This window comes from Glycine soja, chromosome 7 (assembly GCF_004193775.1).
Source record: "Glycine soja cultivar W05 chromosome 7, ASM419377v2, whole genome shotgun sequence".
Classification (NCBI taxonomy): Eukaryota; Viridiplantae; Streptophyta; class Magnoliopsida; order Fabales; family Fabaceae; genus Glycine; species Glycine soja.
The window spans coordinates 44,308,602-44,322,247 of NC_041008.1; the positions used below are offsets into that span (position 1 = coordinate 44,308,602).

Here is a 13,646-nt window from a genome sequence, read left to right on the forward strand (position 1 = left end):
ATGGACTCATGGCATTGCTTTTATTATATATAAAATGTAAATGTATTAAGCTTTCCGGAGCAATGTGACTCTTTAGCTCAATTGTGACCAAACCATTCCTTTTATATAAAAGGAGATTCATTAACTCGTTATTTAATTTGAATGGGTGAAATGATGAAATTTGTAAAAATTATTCAACAAGCTTTCAAAGAAGTTCCTGGCAAACCATATGAAAATTTATAAATTTGGTGATGTAATAAAAAAAAATAAGCATCTCTTTTATATAATGTTAGACTCTTTAGCTCGATTAGTGACCAAAGTAATGTTTGAATAAGGAAATCTAAATATTCAAGGATAAAAAAATTATAAAAAGTTAGAAGCTAATATTTTAAAAAATATTACTGGAAATATCTTAAAAAATATTAGAAGATACTAAAAATATTAATTAGTAAAAAAAAACTAAAAGTTAGTTGAAATATTTTACCCATAGCCTTAAGTTGATCATTGGTATATGCCCTAATGAATAGGTATCCAAAGGCCACAATCACAAAAATATCCTATCTCCTGCAATTTATATAATCACCAACTAGTTTGAGTTTAAATCCCCTTAACATTATAGTCACAGGAGATTTCTAGATAGAGATTAGATAAATACGTCAACCAAAAGTGACATCCCCCACCTAACTTGGCAATATTAACCATTTAGCGTGTTATCCTGAGTTGCCGCCAATTATTCATTTCTTCTCTTACAGCTTGCTAGCAGCAGGGTTTGAGTATCTGACGATATTAGCCATTTAGAATGTTACCTGACCTGACAATCAGTCATTTCTTCTCTTATTGCTACTGCCACCAGGATTTTGCTCAGTAAGCATTTTTAAAACGTTTACTAATGCTCGCAAACGGTCCCATATGCCGAGACCATAAAGCGCTTCAACAAGTGACTCCTGAAATTCGAATCCATTCTCTGCAACAGGATACTGTAGCAGACAAGAAGCCCATTGAAGTTTCTATTCACGGTGAAGTAAAAAAATACTACATTTTTCCATATCTTTACATGTCTTAGCTTTCTTTCTTTTATCTCAAAACAATTCATGTTTTAGAATTTCAAAATCTAATCTGTTTTTCTCGACTATACCCTTATTTAATAGCTATTACAGTTGAGATAATTAGGAATTTGTAATATAATTTATTACTATTGATGGGATGTTAAATAACGGCTTTTTAGTCCAAATTTGCATCTATAAAATAGTTCTTAATTAATGTGCATTAACCTTAAACATCTAAAGATATTGGAAGGAAATATGACAAAAAGTTTTCCTGACTGACCTGAATAGGCTTAGGTATCTTGGTTTTGACAAATGGCCACCATCGATCTTCAACAACTGCTTTAACAAGACAGCAAGCTCGCAAACCTTCTACACCACCAAATCGTCCAAATCCACTATGTTTCACACCCCCAAATGGTAGGGACTGCAAAATCATAATGCATAATTACTTCAGTGAAAATTGGAGGATAACCAAGGCCGAGTTAACTTTTCCAGGCAGTTTGAAAAGAAAAAAATAACTGCACAAGTACTGGGCTAAACAGGTTACCCGCTTCCAATTTTGGGTCTCTGATAAATTACTTCTCGATAGTTTTAGCAAACTACCCACCAGAAATTTTAATCATTAGTAATTTATTATTTTATCAGTCTTTACATTTTTAATACCAGACATCTCATTATGTTTATGCAATCATGCATCTTTGCAAACCAAATACTTCCCAGCAGAGAAGCAGAGTCAAGATAGAAGTTTTGGGCTATCATTATGTGCCAGATATTCTCTAAACTAATTCTCTTGATCAGGGAAATTCTGCAGTCAGCCTACTTGTTGCACATTCACAACAGATCAACACATACTAAACAAGCAGTTAGATACAAGAATGACAAGATACATTACCATTAAATCTTTTTAAGTGAATCCCCTTTCAAGAGAGTTAATAAATTTACCTGACACATGTATGTTGATGCAAAATCATTAACTGCAGCTACCCCAGCATGTATCTGTGAAGCTATCTCTCTGGCACGGCTCTGATTGCCTGAGAAAACAGCACAGCCGAGCCCATATTTTGAGTCATTTGCAAGCCTGACAACCTCCTCATCAGAGCTGAATTTCATTATTGGCATGATTGGTCCAAATGCCTAGTCAAGCATTTAATTGCTCAGATGAATTTAGTAAGCAGTTGCTGACACATAGAATATAGAAGGGAAATTCTTGAATGTAAATGCACAATTGAGGTGCATGACTGTCATGGGATATGATTACCTAAATTAAAAAAATCTCAAATGGTAGTCTAGGTATGAAATGTATGCGAACCTACTAACAGTGAAACTAGTTCTTAAATACAACAATAGTAGTAACACTTCTCGCACATCATGGCTCACATCATCATTGACTCACTAATATAGTTTTTATACGGCAAAATCAAAGTTTAATTGCACAAAAAACGTGGAATAACTAACTGTAATTAGATGATAAAAACTATGGCAATGTGAAGTGATGTATGAGTGTGTGTAGGATATTTCTAATATAATAATTAAAAAAAATAGGCATCTTAAAGTAGAAAAGATAGTGATTTCGTTACCTCTTCTTGCATCAATCTCATTGTGTGGTTCACATTCACAATCACAGTAGGGGGGAAATATTGATCAACTGCGTCTTCGCCTATATGTCCAAGATTCCCACGGGCAACAATTTCAGCTCCTTTGTCTAAAGCATCATTTACAAGGCCTTCAAGCTTTTCAGAATGCTCATGCATGCATAAAGCTCCCATATCATACTTTCCAACAAGTGGTGGGCCCTGCAAGAAATCAATAACCAATAAATTAAATAAAAAATTGACATCTTTATACTCAATATTTCCTAGGACAGAAGTCCATTCTTCAATAATCAGTAAGCAATGAGTTCATGTTTATAGTAGTCCTCAATGTTAATGCCATCTGTGAATGAACATAAATTTCTGATCCTTTTGTCCCTCCTCTCAAACAGTATAATCATGAATTCCAGATTTCAGCACTTTTTGTTTTAAAGGAAAATATCATCTCAGAAGAGAATTGGAGCATGTCAGTGATGCCATGCAATTTGTTCATCACCAAATTCTATTTATTTGCTAGACATCAACAACAATTCACAGATACTATTCATTTTGAAGAGTTCCAAATACATAGAACACACACACACACACACACACACACAAGAATATAAAGCCAGTAATAAGTTGATGCTAATATTTTTCTTCAAAGATTTATGTAGAAAATGGTTCCTTGGGGGCACACTGTTACTGAAAGGGAGAAATCAGAGAAACCAAAAAAATGCATAGGTTCAACTAAAATAGACGAAAATGCAAGGTATCCTGAATCAAATAGATGTCTATTTCTCATAGTTTTTGACCTAGAGCTAAAACAGATGTATAAACAATATGATAGATTTCTGAAAAAGCAATCTTGTGGCAAACTGGCAATGAAGTGTAAGCATACGTGATTCTATGCATCAGAAGCCTATTATGAAAGTTACAAAAGAGTTAAACTTAGTGAAATGTTGTTAAAAACACTTACAGCTGTAACAGACTTCACAATTTTGGTAACTTTGCTAACAAAAGAAGAATAGATTTCCCTATGGACATAAAATCGCTCTGCCCCAGCACAGTTCTGTCCACTTGACTGAAGCACAGCCCTGACAGCAATTTGTGCAACCTATATTCAGCAGATCAAAGGCTGTTAAAACTAAGGTACTCAAGAATGGAGATCTCATTAAGCTTTTATGGATAATAGTTACATCCAAGCTTTGGGGAATCTGAACAGGGAGAAAGAATTCATACATGGTCCAGATCTACGTCTTCACAAACAATAAATGCATCTTTGCCACCAAGCTCCAGTGTCACTGGTATAAGTGTGTTAGAAGCATTATTCATTATCTGCATAAAAAGATGAAGCATATTAGCATAGCGCAATTCATGGGAAATAGGATGCCATCATAAAAATGAATGGAGTAATGACAATGATTGGAAGTAATGAATTATGATACAATACCAGGTGAGAGCAAAGTGAACTCATTCAATTGGCTAGAAGAATCATACCATCTTACCAACACCAGGCGATCCAACAAATATGACTTTATCAACAGAAGATACCAATGCTTCTCCTGTTTCAGCAAACCTGGAAGAAGGCTCAATCAATGCCATAGATGATAAACACAACCATAGAACAAAAAGGAAAAAGGAATGGTAAGACAAATGGCCGTACCCTGTTATCACCTCAACGAGGTCCTCTGGAGCTCCTATGGCAGCAAGGGCTGATTGGATGATCCGGAAATAAAAGCATCCAGACCAACTTGCATGTTCTGATATCTACAATAAAAAGCACAAGGTTTTCTTTCAAATTGGAAAACATAGAAGCATTTAATACTGTTAAATAATAATTCTCCTAAAAGCTTAAGCTGGTAGGTGGAAGCTCAAAAATGGTTTTATGCCTCCAATTCTAACATGATCCTTGAGCAATAGCATCTTTTTGTTGCTTAACGCATTGATAGTGCACAGGCTAATTTTAACTTGTGCTGAAATTCAGCTTAATAATGAAGAAATGGGTGGAAAGAAAGGATCAAACCTGGTCCTAGAGGCTTGCATTAGTGGACAAAAAATAACAATCTTCTAAATGGTTATTAGGTGGAAAAAGTAAGAGTATGCATTGCACGCGTTCAGTTCCTCTCCATTTCCTTAAGAAATGGACATTTCCATTTCACTTCATTTCCGTCATACATGTGGCATAGGGAGTTTCTCCGTGTCTGCACTATGATTTACGATCTCAACTTTGCCTTCGCCCTTTGCATGACATTGAACAAGCAACAATAAACTTATGTTTCTGACCACTAGTCTTACGGGGACGAAGGGGAATTTTCGAGGCAGGGTGGTTTGTTTGCAATGGAGCATTGCCATTTGCCCAGATCAAACTCGCCGGCATCCCGTCAGAATTTTGACGATCCGACGACGGTACTGGGAAAAGTTAGAAAGTGAGAAAATGCTCATTTCCCCCCTTTCCTATTACAATGAATTTGGAAGAAAAATCCTGAAGTAGTAAACAATATTGAGGTGTTGCAAAAACTGTACAACACAAGATAAAAAAAAAATTTAATTTTGAACACTAAGACTGTGTTAGATTAATTGGTCCAGTTGTTTTCAAAACTCAGATTGATCGAGGAGGTGAATAAGTGAAGAACAATCTACCAGCACAACCCAACAAAACTTTACCCAGTGTCCATTTTGATGAGTTTTCAATGGCAATAGTTCAGGAAATTATGAACCAAGAAATGAATTCTGAGGTGCCTCTAAGGATCTTCCTTAGAATAACACCCACCATGGAGCTGTGCCGCCTCTAATGGGTCGTCGCACTCCATCTTTTCTGCCAGTTGAGGCCGTCCAAAACCCACAAAGAAACAACACGTGCCTTGCTTTTGTCACTCATTGGCTTTCAATTTTTTTAATTTAAAATGCATTGAACCAAATTAAATCTCAGCCATTTGATTTTCTTTTATGCCACGTGTCTACTTTTCCTTCATAGAAATGGAGATGTCCATTTCTCAAACAAATGGAGAGGATCTGGACTTGTATTGCATCATGCAAGAGATTTTTATTTTTTAATTTTACCAAGGAATATAACCTAATTGACATTAAGCACAAATGTAAGCAATGCCTAAAATCAACACAATACACCCACAGCATGAAGATCAATTGTGATAGGTAGATGGTGAGATATTTTATACCTTAATCACAATACCGTTTCCAGAAAAAATTGCAGCCAGCATAGGATTAAAAATATTGTGGAAGGGATAATTCCATGAAACAATGGCTCCAATAACACCAAGGGGATGAAATTCTACTTTAGCTCTCTTATGAAGCATTGATCTTCCAGAAGACCTACAAAGATTTTTTATTCATCACACACAAGGAAAAATAAAGTAAACATAGAAGTGACTTTAGATAATTGGAAATTTCACCATAGTGATATTATATGCATGTACAAGGAAGAAGTTATAACACTATTTTTTTTTAATAAAACAATAGGTATCTTATAAGTTATAAGGCCTAGTTTTTGTGTAAAAGAAGGTATGGAAAGAACAGAAAATAAAATGAGACAGATTATTCATCATAATCAGTTTAAGAAAATAAAATAGTCAACTACTGGGAAAAGAAGGTACCGGTATTCAGGCTTTAACCACTGCTCACCCTCTGACAATAGCCAATTGATCTTCTCACATGTTGTCATTATTTCTCCTAAAGAGGCATCTACCATTGTCTTTCCAGTATCACGTGAAGATATTCTAATTAAAGCACATGAATTACAAGATGCTATCATCATTCTCATCATGCAATGATCACAATTTACATCTACTTCAGAGCAGATGGATTAAACGGTAGGATAACTAAAAATAGTGGGTAGCTATGAAAGATTTGCATATTTCCTAAAATGTCAAAAAAGTGACTATAAGTTCAAGTCTGTATCACAAACGTTTCCAAGAAGTGTAAAAAAATATGATAAACTTCTACAACCATGGAAAAGTGTTCTTACTCGCATATAAGCGCTTGATGTTTAATTATATACTTTAAAAGTATACGCAAAAATAAGCGTCTTTGCTTGAAGCTGGACTTTGCCCACATTTTTTGTGCCTTCCTTACTTTTGACACTCGATCTTTGACCTATCCATACACACAAAGCAGTTATAGTTAATCTAGCAAAGCTTGTAAAAAATTTACACAAAAACTAGGAACCAGTATTTCATCATGCATGCTCTGCAACAACTGGTACTTTACATCAATATTCTCCACTTAGTATGTCTGGATGCTTTGTCATTAATGTTTCCAGATGTATAAAGATCAATAAGAATGCTAATGGGATATATTATACTTATACATTAATTCATTTTTAAAAATAAGTGCAGACATTCATAAACAAAAAGGATGAAAACTAAATATGGTCAACATCAAGAAAAATTGTGAGAACAAAAAACATAGAAATCAAAGGAATTCCATAGAACTTATACTTCAACATAGACAACAAAATGAATAATCAATAATTATATTAAAACTGTCCAACAATGTTCTACATTTCAATCATTGACAATTCCGCTTCCCGTTTAAATGATGTTATTCTGGTAATATTATTGTAAAAGTGATATTCTATTTGGATTGTGTTGCCTTTATTTCACATGCACACTGGGCACTGGTCTAGTTAGTATAATATTTTTTCCAGAAGGTAGAAGCTATGACATGTCAGATTTAATTCAGCACAACCAGCATATTTCTTGCATGGCAATGATGTCCTTGTAGATTTCTAATGTTTTGAAACCAGTTTGTGCCATTTTAAATGGAAGCTTGTACATTTGAATGCACCAAATGTAGAAGCAACCTTAAGGGTGGATTGACATTACGTTGGTTGCAAACTGGGTATCCAAACACACATGAATGCATCTCATCAAACACTAATCACAAAATAAGTTTAATTGAAAACTAATTGCGCTTCCTAGCCTATGATATACAGATACGATATGTATATTCAATACGATACATATCTGATAACAATACATATCTAGATATATATAAAAATTCATAAAACATAATAAATATATAATTGCAATTATGCAAATCCAAATTAAGAACATATTTGTAGGACATTACTATAAACAAAATAAAAATTGTAAATCATTATTATTATTATTCAATTCCTACCGTCTATAAATAGGAATAGTATCGGTCTTATTATTTTCTTGAAATCATCCATAAAGAGGATAACTCATCCATAATTTCCAATCTTATTCCTATGTCTCATATGTGGTTGTATAGGATTTTCATAAACTTTTGTTAAAGGTTTGGATACTTCACATGTACGTATCGATACAGGATACATATACGATACGGATACTTGAAGCAAATTAAAGTATTGGTGCTTCATAGTTCCTAATCAAACCATCAATCATAAACTACGGTCAAATAGATACAAATACTACTCATCATAACCATTAGTCCACTGTTACAAGAGCACAGGCTGAAGCTCACTGACCTCCTCATGCGTCAATGCAGGAACATATCCCAAATATTTCATAGTTGCAGGTTCGTAGCACTGAACTATCTTGCCCGATTGCTGCGATGTTCCCCTTGGAGGTACCTGGATTGGAACCAATGACAAATCATAACGATTGAGAAAAAATGCAATTAAACGCACAACAGTACCATATCATGCAACGATTTGCAAGATTCTTTCATATGCGATTCGTAAATCAAAGCAGAGAAAGAGAGAACTCACATATATGAAACTGTTCTCCTGCGCTTGGTTTCCATCGTCCAACACTGTCATTATCACAATTTCACCGTCACGACAAACCTCCTTGAGTGTGTGTACAATATATAGATAGATATGTAGAGAGAGATAGAGTACCATCGGAAGTGTCAACGTCGATGGAAGGAACTTTAGGAGGAATGAGCATGAGAAGGAACCTACAAATACCGTAAGCGAATGCTAAAACGAGCAACGGCCACCAAAACGCCATTGGAAATGCGCAGATTCAGAGCGCGTCTCTTTCTATCGGAAGAAAACCAGCTAGGGCTTCGATTTGGATAGATGCTCTTTAACTCGAAGCTTCTGCGGAGTGTATTATAGGAAAATGCTCCCACTCAGTGAACGCGTAAGCTTAAGCTTCGTGTTGATGAGGATGGCATTGATATTAACAATAACAATCTTAGTCAGCAAGGTAAAAACGAAACGGAAAATTCATGCTCCTTGACACGAAAATGAGGAAAAAGGAAACACAGATTCCATTCGTAGCGTGATGCGTCTTGTCGTTTTTTATGGCACTTTACTTCTCTACTGGGACTCCTATGTTCTCTCTATACCTTCTTTCTCTTTTTTATTGTGAAAGAAAGGAGGGATTAAAATCCACACAAAAAAAAAATGGAAAGGAAAAGAAATGGTAGTAATATCTGAATATTTTTAGTAGATGGGCTTATATAATAGACAGCAAGTCTCCGCTTAGTCCCTCACAAGTCACAAATCTTGTTGTCTCTCTCGATCCCAGGACCCGCCTGGCTGTTCTGAAAGTGTCTTTTTTCTCTCTGATTAGTATTGGTGTTTTATGCCAAAGTAAAATACTAGTATGTGCTTATATAATTTATATATCAGTATGAAAAAATTATATTATTAACTAATGAAGTCCAGTAAAAAAAAACTAATAAAAATTATGGGTTTCTTTAAGTTTGCCACATATCCATGACAAATAATTGAAAGTGTTTTGAACAATGTATATTGACCAAATCAATCATATTCATTACAAAAACACTATCATTGGAAAAAAAACACTTATATATAAATTCAAACTAAAAACAAAGCCCGAAACAAACCAATGCATGCAAAAAAAGAAGAAAAAAAACAGCATTCAACTGATATACCTGTAATCCTGTTCCTTAACGGCTATGCATTCCATACAAACCAGTATTTCTGAGACAGAAGACAGTGAAATTGACCCATTCAAAAAAAAAAATGTACAAGTGAACTAGATTGAAATACTGAAATAACAAGCCTTAAATTACCAAAGAAATTTGATAGCATTACGTCTTAGTCCTCTTATATATATAAATATAATGCATCTATTATGAATATAAGCTTCATATTATGCATCTCTTACACTAACTGGCTTTGGCATCAGAGTGTCTTGCAGGTAAATGTATGTAGATTTCACTTCTATTCAGAGATCGTTGTCCAACTATTAGGACTTAAGTACAAGAAGAGAGTCCAATCCAAAAGACTAATTCACTACGTAAGAGAGTTTCAAGGCTTAAGTATGATCATAACAGCTTTCACTGTCCTTTCCCCTTGGAAGCCTTCACTCATCTATCAATATTCAGTTTGTTCCTTAATCCAGTCTATGGATTTTCCTTTACATCGCTCGGCAGAATCCTGTGCTGAAACATCCATCATGTTTGGAAACACATTCAAACAGTGTATTTAGAGAATCATTGTGACACTGATTTAGGGTGATGAGATCTTTCCTATTTATTTTTTTAAAATTAAAATTATATCATTTTTATTTTAATTTTGATTGCAACTGTCATCGACGGGGTTTCAATGTTGCCTAGCTTTTTCTTTTCTATAGTAAAATTGGTCCAAGTTTAATTTTCTGTCCTTCTAAACTCTTTGATCATCTCAATTCTCACACCATCACATATTCAAACCACTGTCACACAAATATTCTCCTTCATATCACGCCCGCATTGCCTTCATTCCTCCTTCCTTAGCCTCCAATGGTTGGGCCTCAGTCACCAACACCTGAAACCTCCTTTTCTCCTTCTCTATCATTGACTTCGTTGGCTTTGGTGTGGTCCACTCAGTCAAATGCGTGAACGAAGCTGGCATGCAAGGCGTGGCTCGATGGATGAAACAAATAAAAAGAGCCCATAATGTGAGTAATGGGATCATAGTCTTCTGCACTCGAGACCTTAGTAACAAAAGAATAGAATATAAGTATTGAAAAAGTAGGGGAAACCATGATGGGTTGATGTACTGGCTCGTACAATTACTGTAAAACAATTCTTAAATTATCTGTCAAGTAACAAATGCTAATCGCGCGGTTTTTCCTTTACCTTCAGCAGATTCTGCTTTCTCTTTGTTACGTACAGTACAGAAATATATCTGAGTTTTGTTCTTCCTTTCCTTATTCATTGGTTTTTCTAATTGCTTTCGCTTACCACACTTCTCAAGTAATCTAGGATTCTGATCAAGTTTTAATATATATATATATATATAGTAGCTGCGGTAGTTTCCGAAAGTATTACTTACCGGCTGTTAAGATATCGATGCTATGCAACATAATTCTTGCATTGGGTGCAGAGGGAGATAAAGAACAGATTGGCAGGAAACAGCAATTCAGGTAACTGACATAAGAGCTCACATACAATACAGGTCTACGTTATTTATTTATTTATTTTTCTAGTTTCCTTGATCAGTTTTTCTTTTTTCTACTAATTTTTTCTAATAAATTTGAAAACTACTCTGCGTTGTGTAAAATCTATTATGCTCAATCTACAGATCCGAGCTACGTAGTTTTGAATATTAATAACTAGAAACCTATTCTAAAATGCGAAATACGATTCATGGGATAACATATATATAGTGTGGACTTAATGTATATTTAAAATGCCAAACTAATAGTAAACTCTTTGTTGGGCCATAGCTCTTGTCTTATCCTTGTAAAGTTGTTTTCTCTTGTTTAGTCTTGCCAATTTAGCATTTTATCCTTTTTCTTTTCTTTGAATTTGGATATGATTATCCCAGAAGCATGAGCATGTATGTCTTCAATTTCATATTTCATTTTCTTTATTGAACATGCAATCAACAAATCAATTTTATTGGTTGATATTTCTTCGCCGTGTATTTTGTGTGCATATGTGATCTAATAATGATTTTCAAGATATGCAATATTTTTCATAGAGAAATCTTATCACTGCAACAAATTCTATAACTAAGAGTCTAAATGACAAAGATATGAAATGTAATAAATAATGTGTTAGAAACGGATAGATACAAAATAAAATATTATTATATAGATTGTTGTATAAATAACGCAACTTTTTTTTTAATGTCTCACAGTGGATTTGCTCAAGTGAAGGAATACTTTTCTGGGATCTTTTAATAGGAACCAAGCAGTGACAATTCCAGGGACCGGTTCAAAAACATGGACCATACCCCTGCTTCAGCTATCACACAAGCAAAAAAAGATCTTGTAACATCAATTAAAGAGAAGCTTGAAGCCGTTTCATCTTTGAAATCCATCTTCAGAGTCCCCGAGAAACTCCTGGAAGCAAATGAGAAGATGTACATCCCTAGCACAGTGTCAATTGGTCCTCTCCATCATGGCAAGGAGGGTCTAAAATACATGGAAGATCGCAAGTGGCATTACCTCTTCACACTTCTGAGTCGACAACCAAATCAGCTTGAATCAAGCTTGCACGAATTTGTGAATGCACTAAGCGATTTAGAGAAGCCAGCACGAAATTTCTATGCAGAAGAACTCAATCTCACATGCAATCAATTCATGGAGATGATGTTAGTTGATGGGTGTTTCATCATTGAGCTTTTCTTGAAATATTCTCTAGAGGGTATAAGGCGCCGTGGGGATCCCACGTTTACAACGCCAGGGTTACTCAATAGGTTGAGGTGCGACCTTATATTGCTAGAAAACCAAATACCATTCCTCATTCTTCAAAGGTTGTTTCAAATTGTGCTCATTCCAATAAAATATGACCTTACCCTGACCCTCTCAGAGCTTGCTGTTCGTTTCTTCAGAAAAATGTTGCCAGGGGATAAGGAAATTGTTAATGAGAAGTTTAGCCAAGAGGGTTATCATTTGCTTGACTTAATTCGTCATTGTTTCCTACCAACCTATGCAAGAGTAATGTCCAAAAGAAGTGTATCTCAAGGTGATCTTGAGACTGAGAGTGCAACAAAGCTCAAGAAAGATGGTATTAAGTCCAAGAGTTCCAAAGCCAAGAGCCTGCTAAACATTAAATTTGCAAATGGGGTGCTTGAAGTTCCTTCCTTCACACCCCATCATCATTTTACAGAAATGCTGTTTTCCAATCTGATAGCATTGGAGCAGCACCAAAATGATAGCCAACCGTTCACATCTTATGCCTTTTTAATGAAAGCCTTGGTCTGCAATGAAAACGATGTGAAGTTGTTCCGCAACCGAGGGATTGTGATCATGGATAATTACACGGAGAAAGAAGTTTGTGATCTGTTTAAGAGGTTGTGCGGGAAAGTGGAATATGGGGAGGACAAGTTCTATTTTGCAGGGCTAATTGAACAAATTTTTGAGTATAAAAGAATCCCGAGATCGTGGAGGAAGATATTGAAGTTCAGTTGGCTTAAAACTCGTACTTCTACATGATGTCAATTTGGAGTACGTTGTTGTTTACTTGTTGCAAATGTGCTCCATGCTGTGCACACTCTCTCTTGCCTTATCGTGTGCTCGGTTAAATGTGATTCTCACCAATTTTTATGACACTTTATTTGTCTTTTTCATAAATTAAAAAAGGTAGTTATATGTTATATAGTGATTCATCCGTATATATGATCGGGAGCATGTAATAATTTCTCACAAAGTTGAGCATCCCGTGTCTTTACAGTCCCAAGTGCTTACACTTTCGCTACTGATTGCTAACATGTTATTGATGCAAGTTAATTGACCTTATAGCTTGCTGTGATTTTGAATTATTTTTTATACAATAGTCTTCATACTTATTATCCATACTCTACATTATTAAGCCAATTCTAATGAATTTTGACTTTAAAAAGTCATCAAATTTACCAAACACCCGATAATTATCAATAATGTAAAGTCCAAAGTTATAAGTTATATATGTACTTACTAGTACTCTACTTCCGTTTAAAATATAATAATATTATAAAAGTTATATATGTACTTACTAGTACGCTACTTCCGTTTAAAATATAATAATATTATAAAAAATGTATTTCATTTTTTTAATGAAGAGTACATTTTATTGGAGATAGTTATGCTCTAGACAAATAGAATCATTTTGGACAATAAAGTCTTACATTCAAATAGAATCATAGTTGTGTAATAGT

The 13,646-nt window shown here is 34.7% G+C and overlaps 2 protein-coding genes across 2 annotated transcripts; one reads left to right on the forward strand and one right to left on the reverse strand.

Annotated features, from left to right (window-relative positions):
- Positions 1–445: 445 nt before the first annotated feature.
- Positions 446–9,089, reverse strand: LOC114419969 (aldehyde dehydrogenase 22A1-like). The gene is made up of 14 exons (XM_028385800.1): positions 8,442–9,089; positions 8,310–8,353; positions 8,067–8,171; positions 6,579–6,706; positions 6,208–6,330; positions 5,773–5,926; positions 4,260–4,363; positions 4,094–4,172; positions 3,836–3,931; positions 3,573–3,710; positions 2,603–2,818; positions 1,968–2,159; positions 1,306–1,449; positions 446–956 (listed from the first exon to the last, which is right to left on the reverse strand). The coding sequence occupies exons 1-14, from the start codon at positions 8,551–8,553 to the stop codon at positions 798–800; spliced, it is 1,794 nt and encodes a 597-aa protein (XP_028241601.1). The 5' UTR covers positions 8,554–9,089; the 3' UTR covers positions 446–797.
- Positions 9,090–10,809: 1,720 nt separating this feature from the next.
- On the forward strand, positions 10,810–13,250 carry LOC114419970 (UPF0481 protein At3g47200-like). Its single transcript, XM_028385801.1, has 2 exons — positions 10,810–10,926; positions 11,646–13,250. The coding sequence occupies exon 2, from the start codon at positions 11,731–11,733 to the stop codon at positions 12,943–12,945; it is 1,215 nt and encodes a 404-aa protein (XP_028241602.1). The 5' UTR covers positions 10,810–10,926; positions 11,646–11,730; the 3' UTR covers positions 12,946–13,250.
- Positions 13,251–13,646: the final 396 nt, after the last annotated feature.

Coding starts and splice junctions, on each gene's coding strand:
- LOC114419969 (XM_028385800.1), bottom strand. CDS start 8,553: ATGGCGTTTTGGTGGCCGTTGCTCGTTTTAGCATTCGCTTACGGTATT. Junction 6,331..6,578: donor CATCAAGCGCTTATATGCGA/GTAAGAACACTT, acceptor TGCTTTAATTAG/AATATCTTCACGTGATACTG. Junction 4,364..5,772: donor GAAACGGTATTGTGATTAAG/GTATAAAATATC, acceptor TTTTTATTGTAG/ATATCAGAACATGCAAGTTG.
- LOC114419970 (XM_028385801.1), top strand. CDS start 11,731: ATGGACCATACCCCTGCTTCAGCTATCACACAAGCAAAAAAAGATCTT.